A 25,073-nucleotide genomic window follows, 5' to 3' on the forward strand; every position below is an offset into this window, starting at 1 on the left:
CACGAGCCGTCCGATTTAGAATAGCACGGAGATGAACGACCCGATTGGGTGAAACGTAGCCGGGTCTACTGAAGTACGTTGCTGCTGGAAGTACAATAACGGTCATCCCCTCAAAGTAGCTAATACGCTTCGCGCGACACGGAATTAACTTGCGACCTGAACCAGAGGACGCCACCACATCCTTTGTTGTCCCACCTGCCCGAATTGAACCCGAGATTGTCCCACTTGGTCAAATGCAGTTGACTGAAACTTTGACTTAGCACAAATAACTCGTCCGGACTCCGATTTGACTTCCGTTTCCTCCTACGGGTTCGTATTGGCCACTACTTTTTACCCATGCACTGACCTTAGCCAAATTTCCCAGAATACCCTTGACTTCAAATGACCAAAATACCCTCCGTGTATCTTTTTCTCATTTTTAACCACTTTCACACATAACTACGCAAAACACACCTGATTAAGAAAACCAACCATTTTATTATAATAAAGACTCGAAACCGACTAACTTGGCTATATTAAACGACTTAGATGAGACATTTTCATGACCCATCATTTTGCTAAAAGCAGGTCGTTTAAACGATGCACAAGACCTGCTCGACGAAATGCTTCAATGAGCTTGCATTGCCTTGCAAACACCTTGCAGTGCCTTGCAACTCAGTTGCTAAATATTTTTTGAGTTGATCTGCATTAGCTAAATCACTTGTCTTTTTCTTCGCAGAGTTGATTGTGCGTTGTATTTATGCCTCTTCATTTTGAATATTACAAAAGGCGATGATATTCAAGAAATGGAGGTTAAACTACAATAAATGAGAAAACTTAGCGGAAAGATAGTTGCTCAAGTGATTTCAAATGATAAATAATGTTGCTTTAAGTCTAGGAAAACGTTTGAATGTGTTTTCTGCTGTGAACGTCTTGATAAATGAATGAATGTGTTTATAAATATTTTGATGAAGGAATGTTATATGGAAAGTCATTTCCTTTATGATAGTTTGTTCTCATATATGCTAATTATTCACTATGCATTAGCTTGCAGACACCTTGCAATGCCTTGCAAATACCTTGCAAAGTCTTGCAATGACCTCGCAAACTGCTTGTAGCGCCTTGCAAAAGTTTTGCAAATTATTTTTCAATTGATTTGAAAGGGTTGCAAAAACAATTTCATAATGCTTAGTTGTTTCTCTTAATGTTTTTAAATAGATTTTAAATTTCAACCACTTAAAGTTACACTTTTTTATTGTATTAATTGCATTTAAAATTTCAACAAAAAAACGAGGGCTCCGCTCCCGAACCCTAATAAAAAGAATATCAACAACATTTACGAAATAAATTTCAGATTCTTAAAGTTACATTTTGGATTCTATTATTGCTTTGAATACTTCTTGCAGTGCATTACAGACACCTTGTAGTGCCTTGCAAATAACTTGAATCTGCAGAGCCTTGCAATAACCTTGCAAACTCCTTGCAGTATCTTACAAATGGTTAGCAAATTAGTTTTTGAATTAATTTAACATGAAATTTGTTACAAATTATTATATTTTGTCTAATCAAATATTTTACCAAAAAACTAGTTAAACCCTAAAATTCATAATAGTCATTTTATCAGCTCTCACCATCTTTTAACATTTTTTTCGAAAAACTTCCCAAGTTTTTATAAAATTCTCAATTTGAACATATGCACCAATCATGATTGTCCAAGAATAAACATTTCTCACATGCATTTCATCAAACAACTTTACAACTATTTCAACAAGCCCAATCTTGTATAACCAAGCAGCAACATCTCTTTCAAGCATTATATCAAAAACATTCCTTACATCAACTATACTTCCACAACTTCTATATAAATCCAACAAATAAATTTGAACATAAACATAAAAATGGACAAAACATCAGAACTAGCATAACAAAAAAATTACTCCATCCCGAAAGATTCAAAAATCGGAAATTGCAACTTTCTCTCTCTAGAATTCTTCACCAAAAACTAACTTAAACCCCTCAAAATCATCTTCAAACAAAAAGTAAAGGGATTAAATCACCAAAACCTAAAATAGATATAGCAAAAATCGACTTCAAACCCTAGATATTCAGTTCGGGGACGCCATTTTCCCTCGCTCTTCTATTCTAATCGTTAGAACAACTTCCTGATTTATTATAAATTGGGTTTCTTGGTATTTCTAATTAGAAAAAGGGTACTTTTGACCTTAAAAAAGAAAGCGCCTGTAAAAATGTCTTTCAAGAACATTTTGAAAACTTATTTGGGACCTAACTTGTTAAAAAGGTAGGTTATCTTTTTAACCAAAAAAAGAAAAAATTCGAAGTTACACCCTCCCTAAGTTCATAATTTGAAATAACTACACATTATTTCTCCGTAAAAAGACCTTCCAGTATGGGGAGCAACTATTACAATTAGTTCTTTTTGTACAGGAAGACTATAATAAACTTCAAAAAAAAAATATAGTTAACCCACTTTAATTTATATAACTTTAGATGCAACAAGAGAGGAATAACAACCTCACATGAAGGTTGGTACAAAACATGGCCAAAATTTACATATGACACAACAATAAAACAGTCTGTGAGATGTGACCTTTCACCAAGTATAATTCGACCTAGCACTATAGCCGATTACCGGTATGACACTTACACTTCAAGATCTACAAAAGTAGAACACAAGTCAGTCTTTCCTCTTATATGCCTACGTGACCTTGACTATAGACAGACTATATCTCTTGGTGGCGGAGTCACAGAAGAGACCTAAGTCGTAAGACAGTAAAGTACTTGAGAGAACTAGTAAGCGTGCTCTAGTAAATACACTAACACTCCGTTGGAAGTAACTCTTCTATTGACATAGAATTCTCAAGTACAAATGTATACAAACATGTTTCCCTAGCCATTCACACTTTGGACTCTCTTCTTGGATGATTTACAAATGAGAGGGTTAATCCTTTTTTAGATTGTTAAACCCTTACAATGATCGGTGAAGATTAAAACACATGTCTAAGATCTAAGTGCTTGAAAGTGTGTAGAGATTTTCATTTGGGAACATTTGCTGTTTGGACCTCCTTTCGTATAATTGACTTGCTGTTTGGACACCTTTTTTCAGTGTTGCACTTTGGACTCCCTTTTGACGGAATCACCTAAGAATATTCCGTATCTAAAGTTTTGCTGTTTGGACCTCCTTTCGTATAATTGACTTGTTGTTTGGACTCCCTTTTGCCGGAATCACCTAAGAATATTCCGTATCTAAAGTTTTACTTTAAAGAATTTCCAATTTACCTTATATAATTAATATTACATTTTAAACCCCCTAGTTGATTTGACTCATCTTCATTTTAAACCCCCTAGTTGATTTGACTCTATCTTTGACTTATCCTCTTCCTCTCAGATCATTCTTCCTTACAAACCAAAAAACAACATAAAGATTGATGTCTTCTTCTTCTTCTTCTTCTTCTTCTTCTTCTTCTTCTTCTTCTTCTTCTATCTTTGACTTGTCTTCTTCCTCACAAACCAAATAACAAAAAGGTTGATGATTTAATATTTACCTCATTTTATGATGCTCAAACCAAACAACAAGATAATACGGCAAAGATCACAACCCAAACCAATTTTATGTGGGCAATTTAATTACAATAATAACGTTTGGTTCTCCTAATTTATCTGATTATCTAATAAGTAATTAAGTATTATATCTTCTGAAGGTATATCCATTTCTCATTTTTTTTTTTGAATAGTACCCGTTTCTCATTTCTTCTCAAATCTTAAGATGAAATCAATGTGTACTTCTTACTGATTTTTATCACCCTCTTTCCCTGTAACTTGTCCTAACTAGTTCTTGCTTTTAATTGGTCAATGAAAGTTGTGAAATAAGTGAAGTAGAAACAAAGTAAATGGAGTAGTAGTCTTTCTTAATTTTTCTTTAATCTTGGGATGTGATTCCACATGGAAGAACCACCCAGATAGTAGGAGGGGGTTCCTCTGCTTTTCTCTTTTCTTCTGATTTTCGAGTTCTCTCTCTACTGTTTTGGAAGAAAGAGATGAAATTGAATAAGCTATTGACCAAAATTAACAAAAACTTCAGCCTACCAGGGCCGTGCAGTGCTCAGTGCGGGCGCCCTGCCCGCCCTGGGCCCCGCACTCACGTGGGCTCAAAAATGTAATTTTTGGTGCCTAGTTTTGACAGTCAAAGTTAAAAAGGACCCTAAGTAAAGCAATCAGGGTATTCACGTGGACCCCCAACTTATTGTAAAGAAACTATTTCTATGGAAATAGGTATTTCTTCCACCGTTTGATACGAAGTGTAATTCCCTAGAGAATCTATTTCCATGAAATAGTCCATTTTTAATTCTTCGCTCCCTCCTAGGAATTTCTTTCCGTGGAAAGTAAAAAATCAAAATAAAAATATTTTAATATATTTATTTACATGAAACCTAATATTTATCTCCATATATGTTCAAAATGACATTTTTGTTCATAAAATTTAGCAAAATAAACTTTTACTCATACATTAGACAAATGACATTTTGTCATTTTCTTACCAATGACATGTTTACAAGTTGTCAAAATTACATTTTTACCCTTTCATAATATCAAATTGACATTTTACCCTTATGCTGTTAAAATGACATTTTTACCCTCATATAATACCAAAATGACATTTTTATGTGGTCTGAATGACATTCTTACTGATGGTATGTCTACACTTTTATATTAAAATGACAATTTTACCCTTTTATATTATTAAAGTATCTTTTTTATCCATACGTTGTCAAATTTACTTTTTTGTCTTTGTTTTATCGACAACTTGACATTCTTATTCTTAAGTTAGCAAAGTGACACAAGATTAAATAATTTTGTAACATAAAGGTAAAAGTATAATTTGATAACATAAGGGTAAAAACGTAATTTAGACAACATAAGGATGAAAATGTAATTTTGGCAACATAAGGGTAAAAATGTTATTTTGACAACATAAAGAAAAAATAAAAACTCTTCATTGAATATTATATTCGTAGAAGTTAGTTGTCACTCAAATAATAGAGTTCATAATTCCACGGAATAATAAATGACTACCAAACGAAAGAACTCTTATTTCAACGGGATAAATTCCGTGGAAGACTTTCCATGAAACTCTTTAAGGCTGTGTTTGATTACAAGTAGGGGAAAGGAAAAAAAGAAGAGAAAGTGTTTCTTTGAGAAACATTTTCATTTAGAAAATGATTCTCTTGAAATATTTTCCTAATTTTTTTGCTGTTTGGTTCATGAAAAATAAAGTTGTTCAACTTTATAAGTTAAACTGGAGGCATAAGATGATTCACATTCGAGTTAATCGTGGACTTCAATTTGGATGAAAAACAAATTTAATCACTACATCTTCATCTTATCAAATCTCAAAACATCCAAGCCACACCAAAGTAACAAAATGCATATTGTATATTTGTATTCATAATCTCAAAGTTGAAAACCCATATTTTATGAACAACAAACATGAAGTTGAAAAAAACAAAATGATAAAACTAATAATGATATTAAGGAAACATAATCGCTAACTAAGAACAACCCATATATAAATTCTCTTTACGAAGTGTTAATTAGATGTAGCCATGAACAAAGACAAAAATTAAGAGATACCGAGAAAGAAAAATGATTTGAAAAACAAAATCCATGAAATAAAATGAGCCAAACTAATGGTGATCAGGATGAACACAATGAGGATACTGAAATTAGTTAGAAAATAGAGATGGAAGCTAGGTCACTCTCTTGGACATTTCATCAAACAGTCTGTCTATAATAATTTAAAGTGTTACATCATTTGTATTTAGCATAATATTTTCAATAGTACGACTCCAGAGAAAACTACCAAATCAATGAAATTCAAAAATTTGAATCAACCAAATCAATACAAAAATGTGAATCAACCAAATCAATGAAATAAACTTTTATGACTTTGAATATTTCTCTCATAAATAAAATTGGAATCATACCACTGAAATTGATTTTTATTTAACAAAGATAGTTGAAAGGGATGGTGATTAGTGAGAGAGAGAGAGATAGATGTGCTGAACTGAATTATTCCAAGAGGAGATGAGCAATCCCTGTAGATTTTACTCCAAATTTCGGCTAAAGAAGTTGCTCATAGAAATTTCGGTTGAAGCATGTGTTTATTAGTAGATGAAGATTGGTGGGTCAAAGTTGTTGAGAGAAATAAGGAAATGTGGGTCGGAAAGAGATTCTTAGGGGGGAGGTGGGTCAAAACTTTCCCTTATTTTAGTGAAAATTCGGAAAATTTGGTCACGTGAGTGAAAATCTATAATTCCCTAAAAATCCTAACAAACACATGAAAATCTAAATTTTCGGAGAAAATGTTTCTGTTTTCTTTGAGAAACTCCCAATCAAACACGCCCTTAGTGTAAAGTAAACTATGGTCTTTGGTAAAGGGACCTGTCTCTAGTGTATTGGGACACGATTAGTAAAGGGACTTTAGTCCTTTTAGTAAGTAGACATTTTTCTCAGAAAAACTAAATAAATCATCATATATTAACTTTCGAATGACAATATTGATAATAATTTCATATTTAAAATTAACCACAAAAAGATAAAATATTTTAATAGTCAAAATCTCTTTCTCTATCTAAAAGCACGGAACAAATGATGAAATAAAATTTGACAGAAAAATTTCGGACAACGTAATCAAAATATGGCCACAATTTCGACCAATATTGTCGAAATATGCGCAAAATTTCGACCATTATTGTCGAAATATGAATACTGATCGAAATTTTGGGCATATTTCAACCACTGTGGTCGAAATATGTTTAATATTTCGATCACAGTGACCGAAATTCTGGCGAAAAATAAAATAAGTACATAATAGCCGAAATATTTACTTTTTAAGAGATTTAATCAATATTATACACTAATAAGATTAAATAACAAATGTCTTACCTAGAAAAAAAAGAGATGAGAACAACTTAATAGTAAATAATGATGTAGTGTTTATAGGTGATGGTTGTTTTATAGAATAGGTTGTTTGTAGATGATGGTTGTTTTTAAGTTAAAAATAGGATTTTGTTTTAGGATTTGTGGATCTAAGGAAGAAAATGAAAATGAAAGAAAACTTAGATACTTGTATTGTTTTAATCTTAGTTTTTATCCAAATAAAAATTAATTAATTCGATTTAAATCTCTAAAAAACAATGTCTATTTTCTAATCGGTAAAGGGACTTTAAATCTAAAAATATGATGTTTTGTCCATGTCCCTATACTATTTATTCATGTCCCTATACTAACCACCTAAACTATTCACGTGGTCCCCCCACTTTTTTTCTCTCTCTACATTGCTCTGAGGGTAAACTGATGTGAACCTCTTAATTATGTTTCTCTCTCTCTACTTTGCTTTTATTATTAAATTTCACCCTCTAGTTTCTGTTTCTTTTTTGCACTTCTTTTATTGGTCATGTTTGGTTCTCTGTCTTTTTATTATTACACATTAGACCATTAATTTTTCTTCTCTCCTTTTCCTATCACAAATCATCTCTTTTCGTGGAGACTACATTTTTTTTATCAAATTGATTAATCCGTTAGAATTCGTATTAACTAATTTTCTTTATAAATTTTATAAATTGTGTGTGTACATATTTTTTCATTAGTTTTGCTCAACATTGAAAGTGGGGTTCTCAGACAAGGTTGATTACGGAACGTTAATTGATAATTTTTAAACGTGTTTATTTTTGCTTCGAATGACTTTTATACATTTTGAGTAGATATATAACCAAACAATAATCTTTTTATGATCAAATTATTTTGAACGTGTTTATTATTTTGTGAATTTTTTTTTCTTTTTTTGCATTATGCTAAGGGTCCAAATCAAATTTTGACACTACACCCGCACGGCCCTGCAGCCTACCATTCCATTAGTTGTGAAATTTGTTACCACAAATTAAGAGAAATTTCACTTATTAGGGGCTGATTCTTACTGGTAAGTGTCGATGAAGATGGAAGATTTCAAAGCATCTTGTTTTAGTTGTAGGCCTCAAATATTTGGGTCAACTCAATTTGATCTTATTAGAAGAAAATTAGGGTCAACTTTTGGGGTTATCTACTTGGGTTTGTTGGGTTGAGTTACGTTAAGTAGAGGGTAAAATAATATTTTTGTCTATTGAACAGTCATATTTAACTTCTTTTCTGAAAAAATGAGTCCAAAGTGCACCATTGGAAAAAAAAAGTCGAAACAACAAGTCAATTATACGAAAAGGGTCCAACAACAAATCTCCCTTTCCATTGTAATCCCTCGAAATCTTCTCGAGTCCTCCTTTGTGCTCCATACATCTCTAGATAATTTCTCCCTTAGCATCCCATAAATGTGCCAAACATGGCCCAAGTCCATTTGCTAGGCCCAATATGACGTCCTCTTGAGTTCTCTAGCCAATTTTGAAGGCTCCCACCAAGACAAAGAGTGTCACATACGCCCATAGACCTGCCAATTACTTGCACAAAATTTTATGGACCCTACAGACCGGACTGAAATTTAACTATATCACAAATTCAAGCAAATTTTTGATGAAAATAGCCTAATGAAAATTAAGATATAGATCCCAATTATAACGCCTAAAAGACAATAACTGAGGCACAAAGGATTTCCAAATTTCAAATTCTCTCGTTCAAGAAGCTACAAATTTAGCTAAACTAAAAGATATTAAACTCATCACTGTTACCAAGTCTCCACAAACCTATTAACACATTTAAGTAGGGAGTTCAGAAAACTGGCTAATTAAGTTACCTGTTATTTTGCATCCTCACATCACTTCAGAAGTCCCAGACAACAATGAGATTCTTATAACCCTAAGTATGTCTGTTAACGAGACGATTCCGTCTAATAAACCTTGTTTGTCCACGACCCATACCCGATGGACATGTCCGTTTACTGCTTTGTCGATTACTTCGGCCAGGCTAGTCTCCATAAAGCATGTTACAAGTGGCCTTGACGACGAGTGGCTAGTCGTGTCACCTTCAATGTTGATGGGCCTTGTTGACACTCGGTTGGTAAACTCGAGAACATCGATATGCATCCAAGATTGTATGAGATCAACTGGACATCCTTTCAGATCGGTAGCCGAGAATGTACCTACAAGTTTTCTTCCTCTTCCCTGCAGTGCAGTAATGCAAACAATCTCTCCAATTAACCTATATTACCTCGACAAACAAAATTAGCAAAAACTGTAAATGCGAAAAGCTAGAATCGGGTGTCTGCTCAATGATATAGGTAATGTTTGTATATTTCCAAGTGAGGTATGAAATTGAGGTCTAACCCTGATTTTAGAATGTTTGTTTGTATCCGACTTGTCCCAATGACTGAGTTGGGTTGATTTTTGGTCTTTGTGAGTTAGACGACTCAGACAAGTTAGGCAAATCAGATCGATACAGTAACAGAAAAATGAACACCACCTCAGTCCATTGTACAATTTTACTCATTCTTTAAATAATTTCAATCCATCTAGATATATTTTGCTTAGCTATAATAAAATGGAATCATATTCTAGGACCAGTTTTAAACAAGTTGAGATAACATACATTGATTAGTTGCTTGTGATCTTCATCGGTGGCATCAAAAGCTTCCACAATAGGAACAGCACTCAAAGAAGCTGGCCTCATGCATTTAACGACATCTATGACAGTTGTTCGATTAGTAACTGCGAAAACTTGTTCGGTAATTGCCCCCGATTCTTCGACAGAGTGAGACGTAACATTCTTTAGCTTAGATCCATTTCCATTTATGAACCTTAAGACATCCATTTGAGTAAGCATTCGATAACTAGACGAGGACTCAGCCAGTTCCACTCCTAAGATGTTACCCATATTACTTTCAAGCGGTATTAAAGCTCGGTGTATACCTTTGCTGAATACTTCCATACAATCTAGTATACTGCATATATGTGTACAAATAAATGTTAGTCCCACAACTCTACTAGCTTGCAAGTGTATGAATGAAGGACAGAAATAGATGATCACATTGCTAGGGGTTAGGGTTGTAGATTTTCTATCTATGTACATTTCAACAATCTCTTCTCCGCGGAGTGCTACAACGACAAATAGTTTTGACAAAATCCTTGACCTTTCACTAGAAGACGGAAATTTTTTAAGTTTCACTATGATGTGGACTGTCCTTTTGCGCGAGGGACACATAATGTCAAAGATTTGTCAAAATCCTCTGTACATTTAACATTTCCATTCCTTTATATGGTGCCCTCAAAGCACACCATAAGGTTAAATTTTGCCTCGAGTGAGGTGCCTTTAACGCAAAGGAGCTTTCAACACAAATAGGGCGCCTTACACATTCGGATATTTTGTACACCACGCTAGGAGTAAGCAGCGGGCCGGCAACCATAGGCAGGTAAAACTGGCCAGGCCGAAGGTGGTCAAGCCGAATGGTTTTTGGGCTGAACTGAACAATGTTGGACACGGTTCTGCCGAAAAACCGAACAATATTTAAGTCAACCTAAAAGTGTTTATCATGAAAATGCATGAATGGGGATAACATCAAAGCTCAAAGCCTCAAACCAAACATATGATCTTGATTTTATTATATCATAATATAAATATTTTAGTGGACTAGGTAGTAGATAATAAATGAAGTCAAAAAAAGTAGAGTTTACCTAGTATTAGGATTAAGAGTCCACAAGGTAAGACCTTCCAAACAATGACCAATAATAGAAGTAACTGGAACTGACATCCTCTTATCCAAATCAACCCTCCCATTATCATCATCATCATTGTTAATTCCAACATCATCTTGATCATCATCAGCTATATGAGCTAAAATATCAGCCATAGTAAGCATACCAATATAATGTTTTCTTACAACCCCAGTTTGTTTATCAGATTCTAATATCATTGAACCACCAGCACCAATCCAATGTCCTGGTGGCGCCGCCACTGGAACAGCCACAACATTATTAGCAACCATAGCATTTAAAGTGTGTGAAAGTGAAGCAGTATATGGTACTTCAACTAATCTCTTTTTATCACTAGTCATTAAATCTCCTATTTTTGTTTCTTTTAACCATTGAAGTTCATCACTAAATTCATTCTTGTTCATGTCTATTGACATTGCTTTCTCCATTGATGAAGAAGTGAATATTAGAGAGAAAGAGAGAGAGATGAGGAGGAGAAATGTAGATAGAGAGAGAGTGTGTATTTAGTTAGTGTTGTTGTAGGGTAGATTTGTGGGACGTGTCAGGAAGGGAAAGAGCATGGTTGGTAATTTGCTATACTCTTACCACGTGTTATCTCAGTGTGATGTGGTATAATATGTGTACACGTGATAGCAGCACGTGCTTGTCTTAATCGGATAAAAAAAACAAGTAAATCGACCACGGTGGGACTCGAACCCACAATCTCCCGCTCCGGAGGCGAGCGCCTTATCCATTAGGCCACGCGGCCACTTGTTGCTAAAACATATACACAAACATATATAATTTTAAAGTTCTTTCAACAAAGGAAAAGATGCTTATTTCTACCTGGGATTGATTGGTACATCATCAAGTTGTGACAATTTTTCTGACAAACTTATTACATTATTCATACTTTTCAATAAACCCAAACAATAATCATGGATTCCACCTATTTTAGGAATCAAACTTAACACTTCAAGAATTATGAAGTTTATCCCAATTTGAACAACCACGTGTGACACATGTTTTTCTATTGCGGCTTGCATTCTATAGTCGTGAGTCTCTAGAATAACAAAGCAGATAATAATGCTGATGACTTAGAAAGTTTTTATTTTTTATTTTTTGAGGAAGCGACTACGATCTACGTGATAAGCACGATAACTGCCAAAATACTACTGGCCTAAAGCCCGATGAATTAAATGACCTAAAGTCGCATAAATTACTTTATTTATACCCAAATTCAATATTCCTGGATTTGCACTTTCATAGAATCGAATCTAGAACCTCAGCAGTGCGGAGTATATGCATTTACCAACTGGGCTACCAATGACGTAGAAAGTTAACTGGTCTGCACAATTTAGTTACTCACTTTCTTATGTTTCCAGCTCTCTATGACCATTCTCTCTTCTCTAACTGCCTAAAAAGCTTGTCTAATCACACAAATTTGAATTAAAAATTTAGCGTAAAAGGGAAATATGGTTAAGGAACAAGAACCATTCTGTTAGTAAACTCGAATCGCAACAAATACCATAGAGTTACTATATTGGAAAATGAAAAACCAACTTAATTGAACAATAACCATTTTGTTAGTTATTATAAAGTAAAATTTGGAAGTTAGTTAAATTATGGGGATGATGAGGCCGGTGAGATGATAAGTTGCCCAAAAAGGATTCAACTCTTGCACAAGTGGATCAATTAGAAGACTAACAAAATGAGTTTAGAGAAACTATTATTTCTAACTAGATCCTTGTAGTTATGACTAATTACACATATAGCTAGAGTTAATAATGATATGCCATTTTACATGAGCAGAGACATGAATGGAGAGCCTGAAAAAGAGAAGAATGTATATTATACGGCATTTTCTTTTTTCCTATAAAGTTGGTGGCAATTTGAAATTAAAAAAAATGTAGGTACTAATGAAGTACTTGTACTCAAATGCAAAAATTGTAATAAAATTAACCCACCATGTAATTTTTTTCATCTAAAACAAGAAATCATTTGCAATACCAATTAATGGCTTCAAACATCTTGGAGAGAATTTTCGAGCGAAAAGAAATGGATAATGATGTTCAACTTCAGAACCATTAACACCACCATTTCCGTATCGAATTTTACGTTCTCTAATAGATTTTATGAGATCCACCCCAATATCGGATTCCTTATACGTCCGTGGATGAGAACCTAAACGAAGAGACCAATCAACATGTGTGAGAGTTGCAGGAATACAAGAAGTAGAGTCTTCCATATTCAATAATGTCGAAAAATAATGTTCTTCGGGGTAACAAAATTTAGGTTTCACACATGGAAGTCTAAATTTGCTCCAAACTTTTTCATCCTTAACAATAAGTCTTGCATGGTGACGATTCAATACAAAGAATTGAGACCCAACTCGAAATTCATCGAAAGGAACTTCAGGTAACATTTGGTTAACACCGCCACGTGAAATGTAACGATTGAAGATTTTCGGTTCGTTTTTAAGGATTTCTATGAAGCTTTTGTTTGTGTTAAAGAGGGTGGTGTAAGTGAAGTTGAAAGAGTGGATCGGAATGCATGACGTGGAGATGATAATGAACCGGGCGTTGGAAGGATCATGGAGTAGTGCATCGGCTAAGAGGCGGCGAGCAGCGGAGATTAGGGATGGAGAACCACGTTGGGTTGGTTTTGAGGAAGAAATGGTACGGTTGGAGAAGATGCCAGAGAAAGGTGGGTTATAAGGGTAAGAAGGGTCAGCATGGATGTAGATGTTGAAGAGGTTTTTGTTTGGGTGTTGGGTTTGGTTTTGGAGGAAGTAGAGTTCCCAAAGAGGTGCAAATGGGAGAGGACTTGTAGTAAGGAACAAAAAGGCTAGTTTTTGTGGTGCACCATGTGTAGGTGTTGAGTTGACTTTGGATGCCAGATGGAAAAGTTTTTTGTCATCTTCATCATCTTCTAGTAGTTGTGGTGGTGGTGGTTGTGTTGATGACGGAAATGGAAGTGGTGGTTGTGTAAATGATGGTGATAGTGACGAGAGTTGTGGTGGCACTGATGGTTCTGGTGACGGTGACGGTAGCTTATTTACATTTGTAGGTAGTCGGAAAAGATCACTATCATTACTATCTTCTTTCACTAGTGGTGGTGGCGATGATAGTAGTGGCCGTGGTGGTGGCGGTGATAGCAATGACCCTGGTGGCCCTGGTGGTGGTGATAATAGTGATTGGGCTTGCAACAAAGACGCAAGTGGCGGTGATGGTCCCGAAGAATGTAAGAAAGACGGTGGCGGTGGTGACAATGGCAGCAGTGGTGGGGATGGGGTTGGTGGTGGGGGAGAGGGAGGTGGTGGGGGTGGGGGAGGAGGAGATGATTTAGTGATGATATTGTTGGAAAGGGTATATAGTTTTAATGACTCTCTAGTTATAATTGTGTCAATATAGGTGAAAATGAAATTAGAGGTGGTGATAGAGAAGAGAAGAAGGAAAGATGTACATATGAAAATGGTGCAAATAAGAGTAGATAACTCAGCAGATGACATCCCCTCTTTTTAACTAACTTTGATTTTGGATTTCAATGAATAGAAGGGGGATTAGAGAGAAAGAGGAGAGACTTCTAATTAAACAGAGAAATATGTTTTGTAATTTGTAGGGGGTTATAGGATTAGAAACTTTGACATGGAAAAAGTGTCACATTGTTGTGGCTTAAAGATAGGTTCGTTGGAAGATTTTACAACCCAAAAATTTAATTTAATGAAACTCAAACCCACATTAAGCATAAAAAAGGATGAGTCACATGCTCCATATATATGATATAAATAAATGGTGAAGTATAAAGAACACAAGTTAATGGTTTACTTTGACAAACTTACAAGTTAGGGTTAAGCCCAATTTGGCCCCAAAATTTTGTGACTAAGTTTCTAATTTAATCTTCATATGTTGACCAAGTGCAAATTTGGCCCCAAAACCATTTTTCTTTTCACTTTTACCATTTCACTTCTAAGAGGGAGAGAGGAGCCACTGACAAGAGATGGAGTTGGAGAATGGGTGGTAGACAATCAAGAGATGGAGTCAATTCTTAAAACCCACTTTCAGTCAATCCTCACTTCTAAAACAGTCTCATCCCTTACCTCTATGGAAAATCTATTCCATCATAGCATCACTGAGGATATAAACATCAAGTTAACAGAATGTCCTTCTGTGGAAGAGATTGAACAAACTGTTCTCAACTTGAAGGCAGACAAATCCCCTGGCCCAGATGGCTTTTCAGCTTCCTTCTTCCAACAAAACTGGGATGTGGTATCTACTGATGTTATTAACATGGTTCAATCCTTCTTCCTCACAGATCAGATTCCAATTGAGATCAACAAAACCCATCTAGCTCTTATCCCTAAAACACCCAATCCCTCACACCCAACTGATTTTAGACCCATCAGCCTCTGCAACACAACATACAAGATTATCTCTAAAATCCTGGCAAATAGATTAAAACCTTGGCTAGATTCTTTCATTAGCCCCCACCAATCAGCCTTTATACCAGGGAGACATGGGACAGATAACATTCTCCTAGCCTCAGAGATAGCACACTCAATGAACCATCAAAAAGGTAGACAAAAATATCTTGGGTTAAAACTAGACATGAGCAAGGCTTTTGATAGAGTTGAGTGGAGCTTCCTTCTTGACATTCTAACCAAGTTAGGTTTCTCAGACAAGTTCTGTAGCTTAATCCACCAGTGTATTTCTACATGTAGCACCTCAGTTCTTCTCAATGGTATCCCTGGTCCATCTTTTAAGCCTTCAAGAGGGTTGAGGCAAGGAGACCCTCTCTCACCCTATCTTTTCATTATATGCATGGAGGCTCTGAGTAGAATGCTCCATCAGGCTCAATCCCAAGGGCAGATACAGGGATTTAAACACTCTTCATCATCACCTATTATCTCTCATCTTTTATTTGCTGATGACTGCCTTCTTTTTATCAAGATGGATATTCCATCTGTGCACAACCTACTTGATCTTCTTCAAGAGTTTGGGAAAGCTTCTGGGCAAATGATAAACTTCAACAAAAGTGGCTTGTTTTTCAGTTCTAATGCCCATAAGAAACACTGCAGAATTGTCTCCAGAATTCTCAAAGTAAACCATATTAACCAACAGGATCCATACCTTGGAACCAATATATTCATCTCCAGGTCCAAATCAACTCCATTTCAGCCAATTCTGGACAAATTGCATAAGAGGCTTAGCATTTGGAAAAAGAACCTCCTTTCTCAGGCAGGTAGAGGTGAGATGATCAAGTCCTCCCTAGCTGCTGCCCCTAGATACCAGATGGCATTGTTCAACCTTCCAAAGAAGGTCACAAATGCCATTTCTTCTCTGCAGAGAGACTTCTGGTGGGGAACTAAGACAAACTCAAAAACACTTTACTTGAAGAATTGGAATTCTATATGCAAACCCAAATCTCTAGGGGGCTTAGGTTTCAGAGAAACTAGATTGGATAACTTATCTCTTAGAAGTAAACTTAACTGGGAAATCAGGAACAACTCAAAGGCAACATGGGTAAAATTCTTACAAGATAAATACCATTTCTTGCCAAATGCAGCCCTCCCTGCCCCTTCTAGTGCTTCTTGGTTATGGAAGAGCATTGCAAAAAACCAACCATTGGTTGATCAACACATTTCCTGGGAGGTGGGTAATGGTCAACTGATTAATATCTGGGACTGTTCTTGGATTCCAGGTCTCCCTCCCATTGGAAATACAGCTTCCAACAGGAACTACACTTGGGTTTCACAGCTTATCACCCCCTCTTCTGATTGGAATGTCCCACTTCTTCAATCTCTCTTCCAACCAGAGATCATAGACAGAATCCTGGCCATCCCTATCTCAGGTACTAGTGACATACTTAGATGGAATATCACCCAGGATGGCAAATTCTCCGTCTCCTCAATGTATAAACACTTAACCTTCACTAGTCCAGCTAACCCTCCAGCCAACAGATCCACTTGGAACCACATATGGTCACTTAGAGTCCATCCGAGAATCTTACTGTTACTTTGGAAAATGGCTCATGGTATTCTTCCTGTAAAAATGCTTCTGAACAGATATATGGACAGGATCTCTACCACCTGTCCTCTATGTAATGAAACTGAGGAGTCCATTATCCATCTTATTCATAACTGCACAGTCACTCAACAAGCAGTTAAACATTTTCTGCCCACTCTCCAGCAGCAAGGTAGTCCATCAAACTTTGAAGAATGGTTTAAACTACTTTGGGAAAAGGATAACATCACCAACTGTTGCAACTCCCTCACAGCTTTGGAAACCATCTCTACCATCATCTGGCAGGTATGGAAAAAAAGATGTGACATAACCTTCAGAGATAGTACCCTTGATCTCCAAATTCTCTACTCCTCTATAGAAAGCTTCATCAAGAATCAAACAATGCTCCTCCATACATACCAACCTGATCTACCTCCAGTTGTTTCCAATTGGTCACCTCCACCATCAGGCTATATAAAAATTAACTATGATGCTGCATGGGACAGGTTGTCTCTTCTTACTTTTGTTGCTATTTCCATTACAGACTGCTCAGGCCGACAGCTCGCAAAAGGATCAGCCAAGCTCCTGAGTCGATCGGTTGATGAAGGGGAGAGTAAAGCCTGCTGCTTTGGTATTGAATGGGCAAGGAAGCATAATATTCACAGGCTTATTTTGGAGGGAGACTCGACAAACGTCTCTAACTTTTTGAATGGCCGTCAAAACTCTATTCATTGGACAGCCAAACATGTTTTGAATCGTGTAAAGAACTTAGCTACAAGCTTTGAACATGTTAACTTTTTGTTTGTTCATAGGAGGTTTAATATGATAGCTCATAACCTCGCTAGTACCTCTAGGAAGACAAATACCTGTATTTTCAATTGTCTTTCTACGTGTACTTCCTCGCAATGTAATATCTTTAACTTTTATCAATAGATGTTACTTGACTCAAAAAAAAAACAAGTGACAACTGGTTTGGGGCAAAACCCACTTTTTTGTGGTTTGTACCAAACCACATAGGCAATAGTTTGGCACAAACCCAATGCTGCCTTAGTGGTTTCTCAAAAGCCCGTCTCTCTCCCTAATTCATTCTCTCCCCCTCCCTCTTTATGAACCTAGGGGTTTTACTTGGTAAAGTTTTAGAATGACAGCTAAAATTTTGAAAGTAATGATAGCTATCAAAGACAGAGAAGTTATTGAATAATATGACTAAATTAATTGAATAACTTATAGAGAAGTCCCTTTATGGAATACCAGAGTTTCCTAATTCAAAATAACTTGCAAGTAAAGAAATTGTAAAGAAACTAAATTGCCCAAGGAAAAATTGAATAAAAAAGATCATTTTGAATGCGAAAACGATGAGATGAGATGAAAATTGAAATGCACGACAATCAAATTCTCAAATGTGCTATTTTGGTGCAAATTACATAATATTTCATTGATTTTGATCGAAGTACAACATGTTAATAGGGGACGAGTTGGGTTTTTGAGGAGAGAGAGAGAGTGGCCTGACGTCTGCAAGCACCCAACTCTTCCCTCTCCTTTTCCCCCAATATGAACCCTAATCCACGAGAAGCCACCACTCAATTCACCATCATAAATCACTTAATCACACATGCAACCTCTTTTCTCACCAACATACCATCAAAAACCACCCCAACACATACCAATTTCAACATCAGCTCATCATATCAACTACTAACCACCTAATCTTCTATAAAAATCAGTTTAAACTTTCTTGTTTTTCCTGGTTACCTTTTCAACCAAACAACTAAAACCCTCTTCTATAAATCACTCAAACCATAAATCTTAGTTTTTCGTGAAGAAGCAGATGGAACTTCACAAAGGTCTTGGAGAGATCATCTCACGGATCGTCGCGTGTGATAGGAAGCTTCACGTGAAGTGATTGTTCAAAGAAATCTATGGAAAATGCTCTACATGATGGTTTCCTCCTGAATCGGCGATTAAAAGACAGTAAATTAGTCAAGTGGAGGTAGCCGAGAAAGTGGATTTGTGCTCAAATTGTCAAAAAACAAGGCTTCTTTCTATAATCAGGGCAGTAATCTCTATTTTCATTAGTTGCTGCTTAATATTGTTAACATTTTAGTTGATCTTCTTCTCATATTAGCTCCTGATCTAGGTCTTTTGGTTTTATTTAAGCTGCTGCCTAACTGCTCTGGGTCCATGTTCTAATTTCCATGATAGGTTAGGAATTTGTTAGACAGTCAATAATCAGTCTTGCATGGCTAATTTACTGCTTCACTTGGTGATTAGACTTGCATCTATAGACGTCGAGCTTAGAGCTTGTCATATGGTGGTTGTTTTTATCTCTATTCTGTTAATCGATGACCAAACCCTCGGTTCAACCATCTCTTCCATCTCTATTGAACACAACTTAAACCTTGGATCTTCACCTACCATCCTTCATGACTGCACCAAGAATGCTCTTAACGTCAGGGATCAAATTATGTTTATTTGGATCCATAGATTAACTTTGTGGCTAATGTGTTTGTATCGATTGTCTTATAAGAGGTTTAATATTAGTATTAACTTACCTTTTGACTCAGGAAGGCACTACGATTCACATAGTTATGTCCATCTTCATAGCCTACCTTTTGTTTCTCATCTCTTAGCTCAATCTCTGTCGATTACCTTTGTGGTTGATTTACGAATAGATTTAACTACTTATCCTAATTCCTTAACATGTTCACTTCCACCCCTCTTCGCAATTCATTTGCGAATATTTGTCGGATTAGCAGGGTATTTATACTCGGGCTATAACGGCAATCCCATTTACCAGGTGTCTGATCAGATTCTACTTTGTGGAACTCGAGCGGATATGGTCTCTGTATATGGAGAATACTGGCGGGATAACTCGAAATCTTCATTTGGTTCCACCTTACAGACATCCTCGTTTCGTTTAGAAACTTTGGGTGTCTGTTTAACCCATCTTCAATGTTACAGGAAGTTCGATACTAGTTTCATCTTTCAATCTACCGGAAGGACTCTCAAGACCACATTACATATCATCCTCTTGCAGAGTTGGCAAGATTATAAGCTACAAAATGAAGGAAGCTCCACTAATCGTAGCGATATTATGCAAGTCCTCAATTCTGTTATTTTGTTATTTTACTTTGTTTGCGGTTATGTATGTTTTTCTCATTTGGATCTTGTAATAGACTCTTAAGATTAATGCATTTGCTTTTAACAAAAAAAATAATATTTCATTGATTTTGTGTTTATCTGTGGAAAAAATTTAGCTAAAAAGATAGTTTTCTTTTCTATGATAAATAATTTAACGAAGATATGAAAAAAAAACTTTGGGCCCAAACGCTTGATTAAACGTGCTTCTTGGCACTACAATAGAGGTTGAACCTATGACCTCATGCAGAAAGAATAACGATTTTACCCCAATTCTTCCATACTTAGGAATGATAAAAGAATTAACGAAAAAGAAAGGAAGTAAATAATTAAAGAGAATAGCCGGTAAAATTTGAAAGCGAAACTAATAAGTTGTAGTTACCTACCGGAAAAGTGATATTGGGGTTGCATTTGAGCTTGGTCAAAATTAAAGGGCTAAGTTGATGAGTTAGTCATAGATTGGGGACTATACGGGATGAACTCTTTATTATTTCACATGATCTTGCGTTGTCATTGAAAAAGCTTGAACCTTTACTTCATTTTAAGATATACAAACTTTTGTAGGTGTCTGTCTCATTAAATATTTCGAAATTCCACTCGTAGTTTGAGAATCATCTCCCACTTTTAAGTTTTAACTCCTTTAAGAATACCTAAAATTAATTCAGAAACGTTTTTACACTCTTATTGAATGGAGAACTTGTCAATTCTCTTTTTATTGTTTACTAGATATAACCCGTGCCCATGGGCACGGTCCGCACGGACAGGAGTATTTATCACATCTTAGGAGGAAAAACTAAAAACCAATGGACCAACTAAAGCCACCATTTAAGTAGTATTATTTTTTTCCCTGTTGCATAGTTTTTCTTTTACATTTCTAGCACATCTAGGTTAGATATCACAACTTGTTCGGAAATACTACAAGATTTAGATTACTTGACAACATAGCCAACGTGATAATCCATGCTAACTTGGTTTATACACTTCTCTTTTAGAATTTAACATAGTAGCTTCTTTTCTGTTGTTTTTCATCAGAAACACCTTTCACCAAACACAGGGGTGGCCCTGGGCCAAAGCGAACAAAGCCTCGCTTCGGGCCACCGATTTTTAGGGGCCACCAAAGACATTAATTTCTTTAAGAAATATACAAGAAGTCTAACTCTCTAAGAAAATTATAAGGGCCCCAATTAACAAATGTTAAGTAAAAAGGGCCACCAAATTTGATGATCTTTAAGTGAATGGTGGGCCCAACAGTTTGTTTGACATGAAAAAAAATATTTTTTGAAATTTGAATATCCAAATCATGAAATCCTAATATCATTTTCTTTCTTCAAGCCAAAGTGCCAAACCGGACCCGAGAACACCCTCTTCTTCTCCACTACGGGATGAGAGATCCATTATCATCTTCTCATCTCACCTAGTCACCTTCCCTTCTTGGATTCTTCAAAGTCATTGAGTTATTGCCTTATTTAAAATATAACAAATCTTATTTTCCACTATTTATTTACTTTTTCTCTCTCCTTCCTATTATATATAAATATATGATCTTTATATGTTGTAGAGTTTATTAAAATCTAAATCTAAATTTCTATTTATTTACTCTCTCTCTTTCCTGTTATATATAATAACAAAATTGACAATTTCTAGATGGTGTAGGGTTTATTAAGTTAACGAAAAACTATTGATGAAAACCTAATCTTTAATCCTAATTACTAGAAGCTTTAGAAGAATTGGTGGAGACAAGTGATGATTCAAAAACAACTCATGTGCCGAAAATATATTAGAACAAGACTTTGAAATTTTTGAATTCCTTTTGAGCATGGTTATTTGACATAATATATTGTTTGCAGTAAATTTTGTTTGTAAAACACTTCAAACTGAAGATATTAATATTGATGTTGCATTAGAGAAATTGAATGAGCTCATTTGTTATCTTGAAGATTATAGAGAAGTGGGGTTTGAAGAAGGCACGATTGAAGCTAAAGAGATTTCCATTAAGATGGGAGTTGAAGCAACATTTTGGAAAAAACGTATTATTCGAAGAAAGAAACAGTTTGACGAGAATGTTTGTGAAGATCCATCAATGTCGTCTGCAGAAACATTTAGTTTATTATTTCATATACATATTAAATTATGCTCTTTGTTCATTTAATAGCAGATTCGAGCAATTTCAGAAGTACAAAGAAATATTTGGTTTTCTGTTTGAGTTAAAAAAGTTAAACTCCCAAGATGATGGCGATTTGAGAGATTCATGTGTTCGCTTTGAAACCTTTTTCAAGCATAATGAGTCATATGCCATAGACGGACTAGACTTATTTTCTGAACTGAAAGTGTTAAAGCGTCTTTTACCAAATGAGATCAAAAGATCAATTGAAGTGCTAGATTTTTTGAAAGATAAGAAAGGTTGTTACCCGAACAGATAGGTTTCTTATAGAATTATGTTGACTATACCAGTTACCGATGCCTCTGCACGAAAAAGTTTTTCTAAGTTGAAGTTGATTAAGTCTTATATTCGATCTACTATGTCACAAGAAAGGTTAAACGGATTAGCTATATTATCTATTGAGAAGGATATGTCTGACAGTCTTGATTGTTAGACGATTATTAGTGACTTTGCATCGAAAAATTTCAAAAGAACAAAATTTCAGTGATTGTAATCATCAAAAAAACTATTTTGTTTATAAATATGATGAAAATATTTTGCAGTACTCACGGTTTTCATGTAATACATTTTACAATTTGATAGAAAGGGCCACATTTTCAGACCTCGCTTCGGGCCACCAAAAAGTCAGGACCGGCCCTGACCAAACATGCGAGGCTCTTTGGAATATTCGACCAGACACTTTTATGCTTCACTTCCTTCTTGGTTCAACTGTACACTTCTTTAGTTATTTGGTTATGTGTTTCAGTCTTTTGACCTGGTCATATCGAAGAATCCATTGTCCATGTATGCAGTACTTGAGGAACAACAACTACAAGCAACCTTTCAGTTCCCAATTCTTTGAGTTTCTAAAAGACAAACAAATGGTATAAAGTTAGATAACTTTCCTTTTTAAATACAGAGATAACCTAAAGTTAGATAAAGATGATATAAAAGTGCGTCGACTAATCTGGTGTGGTGTATGATCCTATACTTCTCAGGAAGAATGTATCTATACGGATATAAAAGCGGGACAATGACACTTTAAGTATAAAGGAGAAGGAAATCAGAAACGGACAAAACACTTATGCTCCGGTTGTGTAAACTGAGATTATATGTTTCACTCTTGATGCATGTTCCTTCTCACTTTTGAGCTTATAACAAGATCCTTCACTATACACCTGTTGCAGCATAGCACGACATTAGCGATAACACATTTTTCAAACAAAGATGAACGAAATAGAACCGCAAAAGCGTAAGCTTGCTTAAAAAGGTATAACGATCATTAAGGAATCAAATATCAACAATTATTTTATGAATAAGATGGCAATCGACATGTCTACTTCGTGTTTTATGTTTAGAGTGTGCATTTAAAAAGTATCAACAATATTTGATTATAGAACACTTAAAAAAGTTTCTCGGCTATAAATTTAGACAACTTGAAATAATTGCAACCATTACTGCGTTACCTATATAGAAACAATAAATGGTTTGAACACCATTTATATACACCAATGTGACAAAATAGGGCGAGCATATCAAAATGGAATGGGAACACATTATAATATTAATAACAATATGCAATCCTGAAAAATGATAAGTTCCACAATTCAGTTCTGAGAAATAAAGACACATACACCGCCTAAAAGGAGTTTAAAAACCATCTGTACCAAGTCTGACTTCCTAGTACCCAAAACCTTCCAATGGTGAAACAGGCATAAGTACTCAGTGGATGGCCAATAGAGTTCAACTAAACCACTGCAACTATAAACAAGAAGGAAACGATTAAAAAAAGTAACCACATCGTTTCAACAAACCATTGATTCAAGACCTCAAGTTCTGATATCATATGAAAAAAGGAGGAGAAGAAAAAAACAATTCCTTTCCGACTATTCAAATTCAATCATCGCAGAGAAGAAATCAAAAATCTCAGAAGTACATGAATTATATGGATATTGAATTTAACCCTTGACCTAAAATTGAAAGGGTGATGTATGATAAAGCAATCCCTAAACGCAATGAGAAAGAAATATTTCAGATCCCAAATTAGTAGTATATTGAGTGGTCAACATAACTTAAAAACCATGACAAATTTTTTTTTTATTATTAGTACAATCTAGTAATTATCAGGCAAAATGTCCCATAATATTAAGATAAAAGCAAACCTAATTGGCAAGGATCCCACCAACACTGCTATAGTTGAGAGCAACAATTGCATTCTCAACCTATAAAAGGAAAAAAGAACCATGAGATATCTATGCCAAACCCAAAAAGATAAGTACAACACAAACTATTGATAAAAAGGGATCACCATAAATCTCATTTAGATAGATAAGATTTCCTGATTTTGGTTTGAAAATTAGGAACTCCCAAATTGAAAATACTTGGCAAACAATTTGGGAAGGTATAATATTTAAATCAGCAGTTCAAAGAGTACCAAAACCCTAGAATCATAAAATCTAGTAAGATTAGGTTATCAAGGACTCAAAACCCTGACCCAATAAGCTGAAAAATCTTCCTTTCTTCAAATGTATTGTTGTTCTTATGACAGGAAATTGTAATTCAGCTTTAATCGATTACTCTGGACGAACACCCTTTCTTCCTGCAAACCTTCCTTCAATCTCCCGACTTTTATGAAGATGTAAATGAGAACGAAATGATCGGTCTTATACACAAACTGGGTAACAAAAATGCCTCAATTGATTAGGAACAGTGGTGAGTATTTGTAACGGAAGAATTATTGAGCCATAAACTATTTAGAAGATGAGGGGTTTTGTTATAATTGATTGTCTGTATAGTTGGTAACGATTACTTTGTTGAAAGAGATCAGACGGTCCAGATTGAGTGGGTGAACAATTACTTTGTTGAATTAAGTGGGTCAACTAATTTAAGATTTTTAAGGTAGGTCATAGATCAAACGATCAAAATGCTATTGAAAACACAATGAAAGGCTGGATTTGTCTTTTGGTTTGTCCCAGTCAGCACAAAACATGATGTTTTATTATATATTTATATTAAATAAAGTAAAATAATTGTGATGATCTATATACAATTCAAAAGCAACTAAGAGTAATTTTTTATTCATAATAATTCAACAATAACATTGGACAAAGTTGTTTTCTGATCCAC

General features: G+C 35.2%; 2 protein-coding genes, 1 long non-coding RNA gene and 1 other non-coding gene across 4 annotated transcripts; all 4 read right to left on the reverse strand.

The window, feature by feature from the left end:
• Positions 1-8,135: 8,135 nt before the first annotated feature.
• LOC147550520 (Cystathionine beta-synthase (CBS) protein) lies at positions 8,136-11,116 on the reverse strand. The gene is made up of 4 exons (XM_086670936.1): positions 10,650-11,116; positions 9,568-9,919; positions 8,777-9,143; positions 8,136-8,473 (listed from the first exon to the last, which is right to left on the reverse strand). Exons 1-3 carry the CDS (start codon positions 11,114-11,116, stop codon positions 8,793-8,795), a joined length of 1,170 nt encoding a protein of 389 aa, XP_086527062.1. The 3' UTR covers positions 8,136-8,473; positions 8,777-8,792.
• A 247-nt stretch (positions 11,117-11,363) lies between these two features.
• On the reverse strand, positions 11,364-11,436 carry TRNAR-CCG (transfer RNA arginine (anticodon CCG)). Its single transcript has one exon. It is a non-coding gene; the product is annotated as a tRNA-Arg (tRNA).
• Positions 11,437-12,625: 1,189 nt separating this feature from the next.
• On the reverse strand, positions 12,626-14,250 carry LOC147550522 (glycosyltransferase BC10-like). The gene has a single exon (XM_086670959.1). The coding sequence runs from the start codon at positions 14,176-14,178 to the stop codon at positions 12,652-12,654; it is 1,527 nt and encodes a 508-aa protein (XP_086527085.1). The 5' UTR covers positions 14,179-14,250; the 3' UTR covers positions 12,626-12,651.
• An 8,363-nt stretch (positions 14,251-22,613) lies between these two features.
• Positions 22,614-24,684, reverse strand: LOC147550523 (uncharacterized). The gene is made up of 4 exons (XR_015238297.1): positions 24,442-24,684; positions 24,110-24,169; positions 23,023-23,125; positions 22,614-22,813 (listed from the first exon to the last, which is right to left on the reverse strand). It is a non-coding gene; the product is annotated as an uncharacterized LOC147550523 (long non-coding RNA).
• Between the last annotated feature and the right edge of the window lie 389 nt (positions 24,685-25,073).

This window comes from Eschscholzia californica, unplaced genomic scaffold (genome assembly GCF_041429995.1).
Source record: "Eschscholzia californica isolate CP2 unplaced genomic scaffold, dmEscCali1.0.p SCAF_3, whole genome shotgun sequence".
Classification (NCBI taxonomy): domain Eukaryota; kingdom Viridiplantae; phylum Streptophyta; class Magnoliopsida; order Ranunculales; family Papaveraceae; genus Eschscholzia; species Eschscholzia californica.

Bases quoted from the DNA above. Each gene is read 5' to 3' on its own strand.
- LOC147550520 (XM_086670936.1), bottom strand. From the start codon at position 11,116: ATGGAGAAAGCAATGTCAATAGACATGAACAAGAATGAATTTAGTGAT. The intron at 9,920-10,649 runs GTAAACTCTACT...ACATATATGCAG, and splicing joins ACTCTTAATCCTAATACTAG to TATACTAGATTGTATGGAAG. The intron at 9,144-9,567 runs GTATGTTATCTC...ACTGCACTGCAG, and splicing joins ATCACAAGCAACTAATCAAT to GGAAGAGGAAGAAAACTTGT.
- LOC147550522 (XM_086670959.1), bottom strand. From the start codon at position 14,178: ATGTCATCTGCTGAGTTATCTACTCTTATTTGCACCATTTTCATATGT.